General features: G+C 39.0%; 1 protein-coding gene across 2 annotated transcripts in view; it reads right to left on the bottom strand.

Moving 5' to 3' along the window:
* Map4k5 (mitogen-activated protein kinase kinase kinase kinase 5) overlaps positions 1–17,763 on the bottom strand; it is a 92,442-nt gene that overhangs the window by 71,050 nt on the left and 3,629 nt on the right. For both annotated transcript variants that reach the window (XM_034514003.2, XM_076941813.1), the window contains one exon: positions 2,527–2,584. In XM_034514003.2, coding sequence (XP_034369894.1) covers positions 2,527–2,584 — 58 coding nt within the window. Of the gene's footprint in view, positions 1–2,526; positions 2,585–17,763 lie in introns of those variants that run through there.

Raw genomic sequence — 17,763 nt, 5'->3', positions numbered from 1 at the left:
AAAATTATTTTTTGGGGGTGGGGGAGGGGTGAGGTTGCAAGGGCAGAGGGTGATATGGAAGGGTGGGGGTGCATGATGTAAAATTCACAAAGAATCAATAAAAAGTTTTACAAAATGGTCAAATATTGAGGAGATAGCTCACTGGGTGAAGTGTTTGTGGCACAAGCCTGAGGACCTGAGTTCAGATTCCTAGAACCCTTACAAGGCCAGGTGTGGTTCATGTGTCCACAACTCCAGTGCTACAGCGAGATGTAAGGTGGGAGCAGAGACTCCCCAGAAGATAGGGAGATTTAGTGTGTGTGGTAGTGAACAGACTGACCTCATCTCCAACAAGGTGGAAAGTGAAGACAGGGACCCAAGGTTGTTCTCTGACCTACTCAGACACACAAAGACACTGGCAAAGACACAGACACACACAGAAATACACACACTCACGTACATAGTCACACATACAAACAAAATGGTGAAACACTAGTGTTACATCATCAGTGTTTACTGAAATCTGTTTCCTTTGTGAAGAAGAATTAAATACTACTTACTCTTCATGGGTGACCTCTAATAGGAAACCAATGGCTTTTACAAAATAAGGAAGTGAGAGTTCCAACCTTTCAAAGAGGCTTAATTTATTACCCCATATTTAACCATTAAGCTAAAGAGTATCATACATGATCCAGTTCTCTTTTTCTTGGTGAACATACATGTGTGAGTATGTGTGTATGCAGGCCAGAGACTGACAGTGGGTTTTTTTTTTTTTTTTTTTTTTTGTTGGCTTGTTATCTCATACACTGAGCCAGGGTCTCTCATTTGAACTTAAGAGTTTAGCCATTTGGCTAGTCTAGCTAGCCAGCTTGCTCTGGGATCCCATCTCTGTCTTGCTAGTGCTGGAATCGCAGAAAGGCCTCCACACCCACCAAAGATTTGAGGCTGCTAGAGAACCCAACACTAGTCCTTACAACTGCAAGGCAAGTAATTTACCCAGAGAGGCACCTCCTTAGCTTTGATCTTGTTCTTTTTTTACTGAATCATTTTCTACACTATATGTAAATGAGACCTGCAGATTTTTAAAATGTACTTACCAAGGTGAATTATAATCAAAAGTCAGTCATGTGCCAGTAAATCAGTCAGTATAGGCCCTATGCTCTTCCTATGGGCAGCAAAGAGATAAGTATCTGTGCTTCCTCTTGGATCCATCCCAGCCCCCTGCACACAACATGAGGTGTTTACTCAAACAACTCCTCCAGGCAAGTTTGTTCACAGTCCCATCTATTTAGTTGGTGACATTTTAGAGATCAGTCTATACTTATCACATGAAATAGTAAAAGAATTCTGAAATATCACAATTTCTTATTGTATCAAGAAAAGGTATGGTGTCATTCCAAAATAGGTTATTTCCAAGTATCTGTCTATTGAAATGATGCAAATAAAAAAATAAGTATCTGAAATACAAAAGCCACTCGGATTAAGAATCCCTCATAATTACAACCACGCACTATCATACATGCCTCAGTTTATAAACCAGGCGACCACCTGGTGAGAAGACCACCAAATACTCACCCCCTGGTCTAACACTTTCAGGAACTGGCCAGGTTTTATGTAATTTTTGTTTTCAAAACAAATATCTCAAGGTGTTTAAAAATAATCTTCTGAAACGTAAAGTGATGATCAAATAAGCACTGAGCTAAGATCTTATTTATAAAAAGTAAACCAATCGGGGAATAGCTTATGTACAGATTATCATTATCTTGGATATTAACTGACTTTTTCTTTACAAAGCCACTGGCTCTTCCATAATTAATGCTTTAAATTCATATTTATTAGAAAGCTTTGTTCTTTCACATTTCATACTCCCCTGCCACTCCCAGCAGCCCTGTCTCCTGCCTATAGTCTTTCTCCCATTTACTAGTTTTGGTTTTATTCAGTGTCCCCTAGAATGTTAATTAGGGCTGTGAGTGTGAGTTCTAATTGAATTTTTAAAAAAAAATTATTTATTTATGAGTATTCTGTGTGCATACATGGTGCACATTAGAAGAGGGCATCGGATCCCATTACAGATGGTTGTGAGCCACCACATGGTTGCTGAGAATTGAAGTCAGGTTCTCTGGGAGAGCAGCCAGTGCTCTTAACTGCTGAGCCATCTCTCCAGCCCCTAATTGCACTTTTTTAACGCCTAAAGATGAAGTTAAAATGTTCACTATAATTGCTATAGAAAATTACTTTGTCACTGTGAGTTGATGCAACTTAAAAACTTTTGAACATGTACTTTTCAAATTAAATTTTCTTTAGCAACAAAACAGTCACGTCAGTTGTGACTATCTTTCAATTTAATACATAATTTAATATGATCAATTGGAAATATTCTATTGACCTGAAAGAATACATAAAGACTATTTTAGGAAGAAAAAAAGAGGAAAAAAATACAAAATATTCATACCTTATAACTATATTAAAAACTGATATAACATACCCACAGTAGATAGGGTTTAATCCCTAGCAAAATACACACATACACACTACAGAAATACATACCAGGCTCCAATTTGATGATTTTTACTGCAGCTAATTCTCCTGTATGTACATTTCTAGCCTAAAAATGAAAACAGAAAATTTCAAGTTTGTTAGTTGTATAAATATTATTAGGTACTATGCTAATAAATTACCTATCAACCATGCTTTTAGTAAAACAAAACATCCAAATCTTTATTTACAGTAAAATGAATATACTCATTTTCCTATTAAATATAGAAAATACACAAAGGTCTTTTTAAAAATTACTTTAGTCTCACCTCTCTTACTGTATTTCCTATAATATTTTTTTCTTTATATGTGGTTTATTTTTTCAGTAAAAGGAAAGAAAAAAGCATAGCTAGATTGAGGAAATAAATCCGGCATTCTACTGTACAATACAGTGACTACAGGAAATTATGTGCCGTATATTAACAAACAAACCAACCACAAATGTGGTGACAGACAGGCTTACTCTGACCTGTGCATATACAGTGTATCCACCTGCCAGTCCCAACCTCACAAATATGTAACTTTATCATGTATCAGTTTAAATAATGAACCAATGAGCTGGGCACCATGGTACCAGCCTGCAGCCCTGACCACTGGAGGCAGACGTGGATCCCTTGAACTCAGGATCTGAGACCAGGCTGGCAGCATGGAGCGATAAGAATTTCAATAAATGAATAAATAAATACAATTTCCATTTGGCCAAAACCTTTATGTTCATTTTATACTATAATCACAAGCCACTAAATAATTTTATACTATAACCACAAGCAACTAAATAAAAAATAAACCTGAATGATTCATGTCTAAATTCCCAGAGAAAGCAATCTTTCCCATGCTTACCCCTCCCCATCTATACATGCATGTGACTGTGTATGCCTGTGTGTAATGGAAGATGATCCCACTACCCTCTTCTACAACATTTGCAATGCTGCAATCTTCTACCTATAGAATACAGGTTATACAATTTACTACTGTTGTATATCTAGGATTTTAGCATTCTGTAATTATTAACAAAGGAGTAACTATGTCATAGCTTTATATCTATCCATAGCTTTGATCACATCCTTCATACAAATCCTCAGAAGAAAAACCACTATTTTATAATGGTCTTGGTCAAGCTATAATTAGTGCTACAATGAATATCCCTACAAATATTTCAGCATGTATCAGCTTATCAAATAAGGTAACCTAAACATAGAATTCTTAGCTTAAATGGTATGTGGACTTAAAATATCTGTGCTTCCACATTATTCTAAGAACTGTTTGACACATTAAAAGTACACTTTGTCCTTAAGTGTGGTATGGTATATAATGTACACGCTGGTTTGAAAAACTTGAACTTGTACTCCTCCCATCACCTTGGTGGCGTGTGCATTCTACCAAGATCTAGTGTAGATACAAATTTTTATTGCTTTAAAAATAAAAATATACTTCCTACATGCAATACACAATCTTAAGTGGCTATTCTAAAATGGTCCATATAATAGTTCATTTGTAGTTCCTACTAATCTCACAGATGTTGTGTATCCTTATTGATTCCATACATCTAACATAATAGAATTTCATGTCAAAGCTTATGAACACTTCAAGCTGTTCACACAAGCTGTTAAAACAGCATAAAACATTATACTCTTATCATTAATATCATATCTCATTTTCACTGTGACCCGTTGTATTCCATATGGAAAAATGAAGTTCAATTACTGATAACCTCTTTACCTTTATGTTAAATGTCAACTTTTGGCAAAAAAAAAAAAAAAAAAAAGTATGTGGCAAGAATAACTTTGGTAATCTGCTGGACTGAGTAAATCACAAGAGAGAAATAAGACAAAGAAAGGGGATACATAGAGCAAAGATGCAGGAGGAGACTATTAGATAAGACATCTTCAGAAAGACCCAGAGGCTGAGAAAGCATGGTGGAAAGCAGTAAAGACAGACAAGCAGAAGAGAGGACAACTATTACTGTCCAACGAAAGTTCCAATGACAAATGAATGATGAGTTCACATAGTCCTACTGAGGTGGACTAAGAACATTCTTCAAGTCCCCATCTTTAGTCACTGCTCCTCAAACCATGAATGCATTTAGGAAAAACAGAACCAGAGAAGTTTCACAACTTCTTACACTCTCTTTTTTGTCCTTGAATAAAAGAACTACCCATAACTTCAGGTCTTGTAACTCTTGCTACAGTTGAGCATTTTAATCTCTCCTGGGTTGTAGGAAGACTGTATATACTGAGCTATCCACATGCCAGTGAGGCTGTACAGAAAACATGGTAAGAGGTTACAGAATAAGCAGAATTAATTGAACTCCTGTGATTCTTACTCAGTCGATTATAATGTGTATTAGAAGAAAGACTCCACAATGACGATGGCTATTACACCTTTATTGCTTTATGGTTTTTAGAATCCTTCACATGTTATTTAATTCAATTAATTTAATTATAAAAAGATCCAGCTCAGAAAGTCAAATGGCTGTGTGCTGATCACCAGGCAATGAGGTTCCTGTCAGAACAGAGTGCCCCTCTTTCCTTTTCAACTATAATAGGTACTTGATAAAGTACTTAATTGTATAATATTTAATACTGACAACTTTTATTGAAAAAAATCCACTAACATAATAATCATCTTTCACAATGAACTGATGGTTTCTATGAGGACTTTATTTATTCATTCACTGATGCATGGGGATAAATGCATGCTAGACAAGCTGTATTTCTAGGTCTTTGTGGTGATTTTTAATGTCACAGAATTTATTATACATTAACGTCTCTCTTTTTTTTTTTTTAAAGTCTCTTTTTTTTAAGTCTTAAAAACTCAACTTAATCCACAGAAAAGTCTTTTAAATGTACTGGAACACACACACACACACACAGTCAGAAACCTTCTAACACGTGTAAAATTCACCTTGAAGGATGGGATAAAATCCAGACAAAATTCTTTTCTCATCAGCCTGTAGCTTGCACGCCAGCACCTTTCCTGACTGTCACTTGGTCTAGGACAACCTCTTAAACCCTTCACTGGAATTCTATAGAAAACAGGAAAGCATTATGGACAGAGTGGAAGTTCCGTGCTGGGAAGAAGGGCGGAAGGATAAAGGCAACCGAGAATGCCAGAGAGCCACGCAGGCACAGAAGGCAGTTAAAGCCACAAGTTAAGTCAAGGCTGTAAGTCTTAGGTAGGAAACACAAGGTTTAACACAGGAGACACTGCCTGACACAGTTCCAGACACAAACTAGCTTCAGGATGGATATTCATTATCCCAAGTCTTGCTGGTATCTCAAGGCCAGTTAAGTGTGTAGTCCTGAAGACTGACCTTTGGAAGGCATTCTACCAATCCTGTGAATACAGAGAATACAATACTCCAACTTCCTGTCACGTAAGACTGAAAGTAGACTGAACCACTTTGGTTTTGCTCTTGTTGGTTCATTATTATTTTTATTTTCGCAAACTAAAAAACTGTTTTGGCAAAAAGACTGTAAAACTATCATAGAGTAAGATTTTGTTGTTAAAAAAAAATTAAAATGTCAGCAAACATGGTACTCTGCTTTCTCATCTTGCTAAGGAAACTACTGGTGATAGTGTAGAGTCCATGCTTCCAGGCTTTGGATTAGCTTGGGTTTTTGTTTTTTTTTTTTAAACATTTATTTTCTGTGCATGGGTGTTTGCCTCATGTATGGCTTGCACCATCCACAGGCCTGGTGCTCACAGATGTGAGAAGAGGGATTCAGATCCCCTGGAACTGGATTTACATGTAGCTGTGAGCTGCCATGTGGATTCTGGAAATCAAATCCAAGTCCTCTTGAAGAACAGCCAGTGCTCTTAAGTGCTGAGCCAGCTCTCCAGCCAGAGATCAGTATGATTTTTAAGAGTACACATGCAGAGACATGGACACTGAACATTTGTCTGTTTCTTATAAAGCTAAACAGTTTGAGCATATGATACAGCAATCTCTGTTCCTAGGCATGTACCCAACTGTACTGAGAACCTACTTCTGCATACAAAATAAAACAGTATAAATGTTTATAGCAGTCAATCCATAATAAAATAAGACAGGTGACATTCATGATGTCACATAATAGATAAGTGGGTAACTGTGGTGCATCTACTGGTAATAAAGACAGAAGCCCATAAGCCTTTAGCACAGATAAAAGGGCCTTAAACACTGAAAACTGAAGAAGTCAATCTTACGAAGCTATCGGTATAAATATAATAAGATACACGTATAACCCTATCTACATGAGAAGAAGAGGCAAAGCTTCAGAAATGGGAGAAACAACTACAACCACAACCACAACTTCCATACCAAACCCAACCAACCACAACAAAGGCCAAAGGAAAGAAAAGATGCTAGCAGTGGTTAGCAAGAGAGACAAATAGGTGGCATGCAGAGGGTTCTTGAGGCTGCAACATCATCATGTGCTTGTCAAAAAGCATGCTCAAGGCTAGGAGTAACCCTTTACTTAAATGAAGAGATACACAAACATACCGCACAAATGCAAGGCAGTGAAACAAGGTGAACTTGTACATAGGTTAGGGATAAAGAAATACATTCTGTGTAATGTTGGATCAATTTTGTAACTATAAAAGTGCACAAAGATTAAGTCATCTGTTAAGACAGTTTCAAGAATTATTTTTTAAAGAATGTATCTGTTCAGACACATCAATTTTTAGTGTATAAACTGATGACATGGCTGCTCCTTGGTATGATTAATGGGAGATTTTTATTATAGATGAGAAAGAGACAGAGAGACGGGGAGGGGGGAGAGGAGGAGGAGGGAGGAAAAGAAGGAGGGGAGGGGAGAGAAAAGGAGGGAAAGGGAGGGGAGGAGGTGGGGGGGCAGGGATGGGAGAGAGGGAGAGGAAGAGAGAGAGAGGGAAGGAAGGAGATAACAAAGAAATAGACTGGACTCGGCCAGGGCTGTCCAGAGAGGGCAGATTAACGGGATAAACAACATAATGAGAAGAACAGGAGTAGAGTATAAAGGGGTGGGGGCAGTGGGTTGGAAGGAGAATGAGCAGCTGTGGGGAGGAAAGCACGTGAGGGAGGAGTTTGGGGTAGGGGAGGAGATGCCAGCAAAGACTCTGAAATGTGTAACCAATGCACCAGGTGCTGAAGGAACCTGAAGGCCAGCATGGGCTTGGACATGCTCACAGGCACCACAGGTAGCCAGCCAGAAGTCGCTTCTGCCTGAGAAAAAGGGAAACGACTTCCATTGGTAGAACTAGTTTCACAAGTTCCTGAGAAATGCTGGCTTTCATCTAACCAACAGAAGTGCCCCCATCCTCAGGTTGTGCTCATTTGTGGGTATCTGGATTGCCTTTGGGGGCTTGAGGGGATGGGGTTTCATTTGACAGGAACCGGTATAAACATACTGTTTCAACTTAACTAAAATTTAAAAAGTTATGCCCAAGAACTCCTTACCACCCCCCTCCACCCCCCCTCCAGAATGGCTCAGAAAGAAACAGAGCTTTGGAAAATTTGAAAACAACCACGGAAACTCAGAAAGATGGTATTTTAAAATTCAGTTGCACTGTGTAGAAGCCCGAGTATATGTAGTTACAGAGGTAAAAGCAAAGAGCCACAAACTACAACTCCCACCGACAGACACACTCGAATGTCAGCTCGCCCTGGGAGACATAGTTCTGTCTCTGAAGAAAAAAACTGATGGGCAAACGTTTGTACTCTGTAATTTTCCAGCTGAAATTTTAAAACAGAAAGCAGTACCAGGCTCTTTTATAATGAAAGGCAAAGAGGCTTTCGGGGGTGGGGGGGAGGGAGCAGAATACACATGCTCACACACACACAGAGACTTTTCAGATTCAATTCAAATCAAGTGATCTTCCAGAAACTTAACTATTTCACAATATAACCCAAAGCAGTACTGGATTTCGGAATACTGAATTTTAAAGTCCAAGGCTCCCCTCCAACAAGTTATCCCCCAATGTACTGCTTTTTAAACTAACACACAGAATTTGAATATTTTTGTACTGCTTGCAAAATGAAATAAATTCCCACAGCACTCTATATTAATTCCTATTTTAGTAGGTTGTTTGGTATAATAAGCAGACAAGCATGGTAAGCACCCAGGAATCCAATACAATGTAATTAGTATTGTTACACATCTTAGTTAATTCTTATCAGATGGCTACTCAAATTATTAGATGGAAAAAGAGAAATCCTAATAAATGGGCTTTGCTCTTCTTCACATTAGGTACCTTATCTTACTCCACAATAACTTTCTTCTTGCATATTTTTAGGGTTACAAACTTCATGAAGCCAACTGAAGGCTTTGACTTCACTTCCTCCATTTTTTTTCTTAAATAACTAAAAACAGGAGTCTCAATATTCAGTAAGGTTCTCTATGTCCAGAAAGTGTTTGGTGGGGTCAGGTTTAGAGACCTCAGATATAAGAACTAGAATTATACTACAAAAATTAGCAACATAGCATCTACAAGGTTTTTAAAAAGGAACAGAAGCTCGTTTATACACAAAAAAAGTAATTAATTATGCCTCGGGCTCTAAAGTTCTATGACCAATTCTTTAAGGACATTATTTTTAACAAGTTCATTCATACCACAATACTACAGAGCACTTACTATGTGTCAGGCACTGGTACTAGTGATGTAATAAAACCTGTGCTGTCTTCAGAGAGTTTTTACTGGTGGGGAACTATATATATATAAAGAGGGTAAATAGACCACAGTGTATGAACTCCTGAACATTACAAAGCTCAGGAGTGTTCTCAGCCCAGGTTCGGTGGACTGGAGAAAAGGTTTCCAAGGGGTAAATAAATCCAAAATGAGACAACAGAAGAGATTTTCTGGGTGGTGGGAAAAGGTGCCATTACTGGGTTATGGATGGTGGAATTCTGTGCAACACTCAAGGACAGGAGACAAGATGGGCAGTTCCAGGAAGTCAGTGTCTGCCATGATCAGAAGCCCACTAGAGGGAATGGTGAGAGGTAAGGATGGTCTGAAGCAGGACAGGCTGTACCATTCTCTGTTTTCCTGTAGCCATGACCTATTAACATTGAGGCTTTCCCTCTTACAGCTTAATAAATAACCCAGGCAATTCCCTCGTTACCCCCACTTGCCACCACTCCTGCTGATTTCAACGTTTAGCTCCACCCTCCCACCTCTTAGTCATTGGTCTAACAGAATTTCTGATCCTTCTTGCCCCACGTTGGTATTGTGGGGTGTGCTCCCAAGCTCAGTATATACAGTGCTAAGCTCAGGGATTTGTGTGTACTATGCTCTATTCTAAGCCAAAATTTTTCTTTTCTTTTCTCTTTCTCTCTTTCTTTTCTTTCTTTCTTTCTTTCTTTCTTTCTTTCTTTCTTTCTTTCTTTCTTTCTTTCTTTCTTTCTTTCTTTCGAGATGAGATCTCACTCCATGGCTCAAGCAAGCTTGGAACTAAGTGTAGCCTCAGCCAACCTTGGACTTGCAGTGATCCCCTTGTCTCTGCCTCCTGCATCTGAGGAGAGTCATGTCCTGCACTGACACATCCAGTCTCTCAGGAATACTTGCTTTCCCTCCCTCCCTCCCTCCTCTAATCCGACAATTCCAGAGATTCTTTCACTGCACCAACCAAGTCCTTTGCTTCTAAAGTGCGCCGACTTCTACACAGTTGAACAAATCTGAACAGGAGGATCCTCTCAGGGGAGAGGTCTGTACTTGCAGGGCTTTTCCATTATTAGGCAGACAAACTCAGATTCTCTAGCCAAAATCTGAGCACACGCTTTTTTTTTTCTTTTTCAAAAAATTTTTAATTGAAAACATTTTTTTCCATATACTATACTGATTATGACTGCCCCTTCCAACTCTTCCCAGATTCTCTCCACCTCCCCAAACCGACATCCTTTCTGGCCTCAAGTGTCTAAAAGAAAGAAAGAAAAATAATAAGATTAAAAAGGACAAACCTAAATAGGAAAAACCAAAGGAACAGAAAAGCAAAGAGCCAAAGAAAAAGCCCAAGAAACATATACAGATGCAGAGACATACACATTGGTACACACAGAAATCTCCTAAAAACACAAAATCAGGAGCCATAACAACAAAGAAAAGACCTGTTTAGTATTGGGTCGGGGTGGGGGGTGGGGGGAGAAAAAGCATTGTGAGATAAAAAGCCTCCAAGAATACCAGAGTCTGTTGTGCCTCTGCTGATAAATTTCTAGAGAGACTGTGAGACTCCGCTGGAGAGAAAACAAGTGGTCCTCACCTGGAGACAGTTCTTATGGATGAGAGTTGCCTCTCGCAGCACTGGGACCCCATCGAGCACAAATCCAGAGGACATGATTTTTATCTCCAGTCAACTAAAGCCTTCTCCTCAGTCTGCTAGAACATCTATGTGTCTCCAAAGACTTCTAACTCCTTTCCAATACAAACCAAGTTTGTTAACAGGCAACTTGCTTCAGAAGATCATCTAATAACTTCAAAACAACTTCTTAAGTTAGTGTGCACAGGAGCATACATATGGTCCTGTGACAATCTTTGAAGTTGACCCTCTCCTTCAAACACTTGGGTGCTGAGGACTGAACTCAGGCTGATGGCAAGTATTTTTACCTAATGAGAATCTTGCTGGCTAAAAGAGCTTAACTTTTAAAATAGGAATGATATGGACTTTTAAGTCACTGCTGATGGGTCCAACTGTTTTGGAGACTACCTGGTCAAAATTCACTAAAACTTTAAAACAACTTAAAAAAAAAATCTGATTCTAAAAATGTACTGAAATAACTGAGGACCCATAAAAAGGATCTGTGGATACTAACCAGAACTTTGTTTATATCAAGGAACTATATAGTGGATTATAAACTAGCAGGAAGGCCAGACGTGAGGATTTAAGTTCATTTTCTAATCTAGCAGAGAACCCAGGTTTGGTTCCCAGCACCTACATAACAGCTCACATCTGTCTGTAAGTCCAGCTCTAAGGGATCTGACTCCCTCTCTTGGCTTCTTTTGGTGCCTGGCATGTACACATAAATGTAAAAAATAAAACACACACACATTTCTATAGGGAAAGAAAACCCTAGCAGGTAGCATGGTATGATGGTTTTTGCCTTTAATCTCACCACTTGAGAGACTTTAGAATTGGGAGTTCAGGACTAATATGGGCTACACCAGGATGCTCTATCTTACACACACACACACACACACACACACACACACACACAGAGAGAGAGAGAGAGAGAGAGAGAGAGAGAGAGAGAGAGAGAGGAACAAGAAAAAATGTACAACCAAATAAATAATATAAGAAAGTAAATGTGTATTTACTGAAACTAAAAATTGGGCATACTATTTAAGAAACATTCCAAATATGTCTATATAAACCTGTATTTTAATGACTACAAATGTCTAGACTGCCATCTATGCCTCTTTCTTCTTGTTTGCTCTTTGTGACTGTGATTAAATATTCTAACCAAACAATTTGGGAAGGAAAAGAATCATTTGGTTTACAGTCAGGTTACAATCCATCATTGGAAGAAGTCTAAGCAGGAGCTCGAGGGAGAAGTGAAGGAGAAACTATGGAGAAGCAATGCTTACTGCCTGTTACCTGGCCTCCATCCACATAGCTTTGTTTCTTATACATCCCAGGATCTGACTAGGGGTAGGGCTGCTCACAGTGGGCTGAACTATTCTACAACAATTAACAATTAAGAAAATGTCCCACAGACATGTCCACAGGCCAATCTGATGTAAGCAATCCCCCAATTGAGACTCACTCAGATAACTCTAGACCAGTGGTTCTCTCCCTTCCTAAAGCTGTAACCCTTTAATACAGTTCATGTTGTGATGACCCTCAACCATAAAATTATTTGTTACTTCATAACTGTAACTACTGTTTTGTTACTGTTACAAATCATAATGTAAATATCTGATATGTGGTGTATCTGATACGTAACTGCTAGGCTGTGTCAAATTGACCCAATTAAGACCTATGTCCTTAATAAGAACGTTTTTAGTATGTAACAACATCTTCCTACTGGTAGAGAAAACACAAAGATATTTTCTCTCTCTTTCTCTCTCTCTCTCTCTCTCTCTCTCTCTCTCTCTCTCTCTCTTTTTTTTTGGTTTTCCAAGACAGGGTTTCTCTGTGTAGTCCTGAACTCACTCTGTAGACCAGGCTGGCCTTGAACTCAGAAATCCGCCTGCCTCTGCCTCCCAAGTGCTGGGATTAAAGGCATGCGCCACCACTGCCTGGCGCAAGGCTATTTTCATTTCTTCCTGTATCATAGTTTTCTAAAATGAACCTATAGTACTTAATTAAAAAAAAAAAAAAAAAAAAAAGATGGTAAAGAGAAAGCAGCTAATCCACAGGTCTCGAAAAGAAGGGCAAGGTGAGACTGTGAGTCCCACCCGTGAACTAGCATCACTGCAGAAATAACCCCAAGCGGCCCAGGCAGCTCTGCCACAAGCTAGACAGTTATTAGTCAGTCATTACAAGTTGTTTGTTTTACAATGTATTAATGCACACAGGGCATGCAATACACAGTTGTGATCCTACAATTCAGAAAGTGGAGGCAGGAGGACTATGAGTTTGAGGTCAACCAAGCTATAGAGTAAGACCTGTCTCAAATGTTAAAAATTACCCATGTATGGGTGAGGACAGGCCTCTGGTTCACAAGCTCACACTGGAAGTCTGCTCAGGCGATCCTATTTTCATTAGAGACAAACAAGTACTCTTTGATGCAGAATAAAGATTTTGTTTGTCTAAAATGCTTTGTGTTTTGTTTAATTTATAATCCCACTGCCAACCTAGTCAGTAACAGTAACCATAAATCCAAAGTTCCAAAGCTCGGAGGGCAAAAGGCAGCAGGGCAGGAAGGAGTCTCCTCAGTTGGGTGGGGAGCAGCAACCTTGGTTGAGAGAGTAAAGAACTGAGCCTGAGCTGAGACTGGAAAGCATGAGAATGAGATGACCACAAAGTAATCAGGAGGAGGCAAGTGCCTCTGCAAACTGGTGCTTATGTGCACAATCAAACATTAGTCCATAAAACCCTCCAGCCCTCAGCAGAGGAACAAGCCTGCCAAGCCTCACTGAAATGTGTAGAGAGCTTATGCACCAGGCAGTGTGTGAAGGAAGGGCTGTGTACTTACTTAAAGGTTAATTGGTGAACTGAAAGATGCAGTTTATAGAAGGCCTGGGATAAAGAAAACAAGCAGGAATTGGGAGACTAGGAGATCCAGATTCAAGTCCTGATAGTTTCAATCTACAAACAAGGCAGACACAAGTTTCTTTTTGAGTGAAATACGGATGAAAATACATCTGTTCCACCTCCTTTATAGGATTACTGTGAGAATGTATAGTAAGGTTATGCAAACATTAGTCACTCTTAGTCATTTTAATCCGATTTTACTTTTATAAAATGTTGGAAGGTGGGGGTTAGTATGATTCATGTGCTCAAACACCTGTGAGGACAGACCTGGCCATCAGACAGTCTCCCAAGGAGATAATGATATTCAAGACAGGGAGCTACACTAGCTTTACATTCTTGCCCTTTTCAAAGGCCGCCCGATTTCTCTAACTTAACTCGGACCTTGCAAAATCAGGACGCAAAAGTCTACACAAAGTACTCCACGTGCACCAACACTAAAAATGGTCCAACGCACGAGAAAGTGCTTGCTCTGGTTTCCCTGGTCTTGGGGAAGGAAGTTCTCATATTGCTAAGCAAGCCCAAAACACAAGTATCACTTTTAACAGGCTTCGTCTTTCTTTTCCTGTGTTCTTGGTCCAAAACCACAACTTAAAGTTTAGAAGTGAAACTTTCTAATTTTTGAAAGCAAAACTGAAAACAACAACAACAACAACAACAAAAACCTAGTTAATTTGTATTCTATCCTGTGTATCTTCATTAAAATCACTGGAAATAATCAAAGTAAAAATGCTTCCCTAAGAAAGTGAACAGGGTAATAGGGTCTGTGCAAGACGTGATGACATCGGAGCTCAGAGCTTGTTCTCCGAGATAGGACCATAACCACCTCACATGTGTCTTGTCTACGGTGAAAGATTTCTTCCATAACTTTCACATTTCTATGCAAGTAGAAAGACGTTTTGAAATCATTTGCTCTCAGCTATGGTTCAGAGTCTCACACCCATCATTGGGTCCATGTTTTCTTTTCAGGCAGTCTTAAAACATACTATTTCTGAACTGTAAGAAAAACAAATACTAAGTAAGATCTTCACTAGGTGACTTATAAATAGTAAACAGGTATAACACTTCATCTCAACAAAACATAATTTATTTTCATAGTAATATCCTATTTAACGTAACCTATTTTAAAAGCTTTCAGCAAGGTATCACTGCTTAACAAAAAATGTAATTTATGATAAGATTTTTGAAACACATTCCTTCTTCTTTTACTGTTAGCCTTACTTACAAGTTACTCGCTCTGCAAACTCTAGTGTGAAATTACAGTCTCTCTAATGCCAGTGTCCCAGGACAAACTTTAATCACACCCCTGTCAAAACCATTCTCTCTTAACTTCAGGTCTGAGGCCATTAGGACTCTTGACAGGCTTTATTAAGATTTAATGACTAGACAATACTCACAGAGCAAGACAAAGAAGACAGTGACATATCCTTGCTCACAAAATCAGGCTTTAAAGAGTATCACAAGATTTGGTCATGTAACTGGTGAACTATTTAATTACATTAAATACTTATAATAATTACAATAACTTGTAGTTCTTCTCCCAAAAGTCGTATGGCAATTTTTGTCTTGGTTTTAGTGCCTGCCTCTGAGCTTGCAGTTTAGCTATGGAAACAGGTTCTGGGGATTTGCTAAAACAGACAGGTACCTCCCATTCCTCTAACTACTCAGATGAGCACCTGGTTAACTCCCTCATTTCCAAGGCTTTGCTCAAATCTAACCTCAATGAGGCTTACCCCAACAATCCCTGTTAACTCCTTGACCTGCCTCCTGCATCCCACATGGCATTCTAGATCTGAACCTGTTTAGTTACTTCTTGCTCACCTGTAATCTTTCCAGCACAGTGCACATGTATTGCCTCTCTCCTGCATGCTAGAATACCATGTCGCACAAAGGTAGCAGTCTTTACACACTGTGATCAGTTGATATCCAAGGGCAGTGTCTGCCCCATAAGAGGTCCTAAGCAGACACCCTTCACTTCGATCTCCCAGTTCTCCATCATGGTTCTTCATCAGTCAGTGCACCTCACCCTAACCATCCCAACAAGGAAAATGGGCTGGTACTCACTGGAGGAGTTGGCTTTAGCCTTGTACCACGTGGGTGCTAGGGAATCAAACTCAGGGCGTCAGGCTTGGCAGCAAAAGCCTTTACTTGCTGAGCCATCTTAACAGTCCCACACCTCCATGCTTAACAAATCTGTGACTTTCCAGGACATTGCTTTCTTTTTCAAGATCTACTTATTGAGCAGATACTGTGTATTGGCACAATGCTAGACTACCTGATACAGTGGTTCACCTAAGGTCACTGTTTTCATGTAGTTTTATTAATAATAACACTAATTTCATAAAAAACTATTAATAAAATAATTTAGTAAGTAAAATTGTTATTTTATTATTACTGGAAGACCATTCATGTTTCCTCATTACAATCAGAGCATACAACAGCAGGAGATGGGAAAGAGCAGGTCTCAAGACTTCTATGCAAAGAACCTCCTCAGCCCTTCCTTCTGACAGGACCAGGGTACAGTTTTCTTCTGCTACCTCTCTAAGACTACAGTCCCCTCAGCACTCCTCAAAACTTTCTGAGTGAAAGCTTCCTGCTGACCTCATTCCATGTCACGTGTAGTCTCCCATGCACTGATGATGACTCCTAAACCTGAATCCCCAGTTCAGAGCTCCCAAGACTGAAGTCAAATTTCCTCTTACCTAAGTGACACAGTCACTTATGAAATGTCTGAAGGGCAAACAAACCTGAACACAAAATTCACACCCCACAAAATTTGTATTTCCTGTTAACAGCACAAAAAAAAAAATGTCACCTAAGAAAAACAAACACACCCAATGCCATAATCACCTTGTCTTTCAGACCATGGGCATTTTTTTTTAAAAATCTTATAAATCTGAACTCAAATTCATCTCTCTTTGGTCTCCTACACCAGTATCCAAACTTACACAAACTCTCATCCAGATTATTCAGTAATGGTCTCCATGGTTCAACCATTCTGTATTATTTACCCTTACACCAATGAAACCTTCCTCCTAAAATACTTTAGACTAAAGAAAAAAAAACTACACATTTCTTCATCCCAACAAGATCTGCCATCTTGGTTTTTCCTGACCTCAATTACCCGCTCTTCTTATTGCAAGGGACCTGGAAGGAAGATGCATACCCTTTAAGACTCATTAAGGCTTTTTGGCAGTGCCAGTCCCTAGGTCCCTAGATGCTTGCTCATACTAGAAAAAAACAATTCTAGTTCCTGTCTCTTCTTTGGTTACTCTTCTCCAGTGATACCCAGACCCCATCCCTTAACAGAGACAGAGTTGAGTATTTCTTTCATATACTTTATGGCACTTACCAAGTCTGTTTTCCTGTCTGGATTCCATGCTCCTCTTTGACAGTGTACTTTCTGTTTCAGGCCTGTAGCTCTAGACCCCAGCACAGAGTCAGCACTCACTATTACTATGTACTAAGCTGTTTCTTTACCATTTGATATTAGCATATATTTCAAAGTGCCTAAAACCATTCCAGAATTCTGACTATTGGCTTGGGGGAGAGAAAGGATGCCATGAATAAAAGAGGGATTCATTACAGCAGATCTGACTCATCTAGCTTCCAGAAGAACTCGCGGAAATGGTAAGACTATGTATATGACAAAGCTTTCTATGCAAATTATGCCATTTACAATGGCAAAAGAATCTTAAAAATTGGAAATAACTAATGTGAAACTTGGAGATTCATTCAATGGATCCTTTAAAAAACAGTAATTTTAAAGAAACTGTTGGTCACTGTAGCACGTCATCATGACTGGCATCATAAAACAATGTAAGTCATTTCAGAAACAGATTCAATTAAAAACATTTAGTAAAAGGCCTGAAAAAACTATATTATTAGCATATTTATTACATCTGGGCAATTTACTACCACTAATATCACTAAACAAATATTTCATAGGCATTGGTCTGTTTGCTATAATACAGTTGTAGGATGTTGCCCTGGAACGAAACATGTCACTTTTGGATAATCAATCGAAGAGTTGAAAAGAGTTTAAAGGAAGTACATGGGTCCCTTACTCTAGATTTACACCCAATGAAAGGTGAAGGGAT

This window comes from Arvicanthis niloticus, chromosome 11, assembly GCF_011762505.2.
Source record: "Arvicanthis niloticus isolate mArvNil1 chromosome 11, mArvNil1.pat.X, whole genome shotgun sequence".
Taxonomy (NCBI): domain Eukaryota; kingdom Metazoa; phylum Chordata; class Mammalia; order Rodentia; family Muridae; genus Arvicanthis; species Arvicanthis niloticus.
The sequence above is the reverse complement of the archived record's forward strand: the minus strand, read 5'-3'. Positions and strand labels throughout refer to the sequence as shown.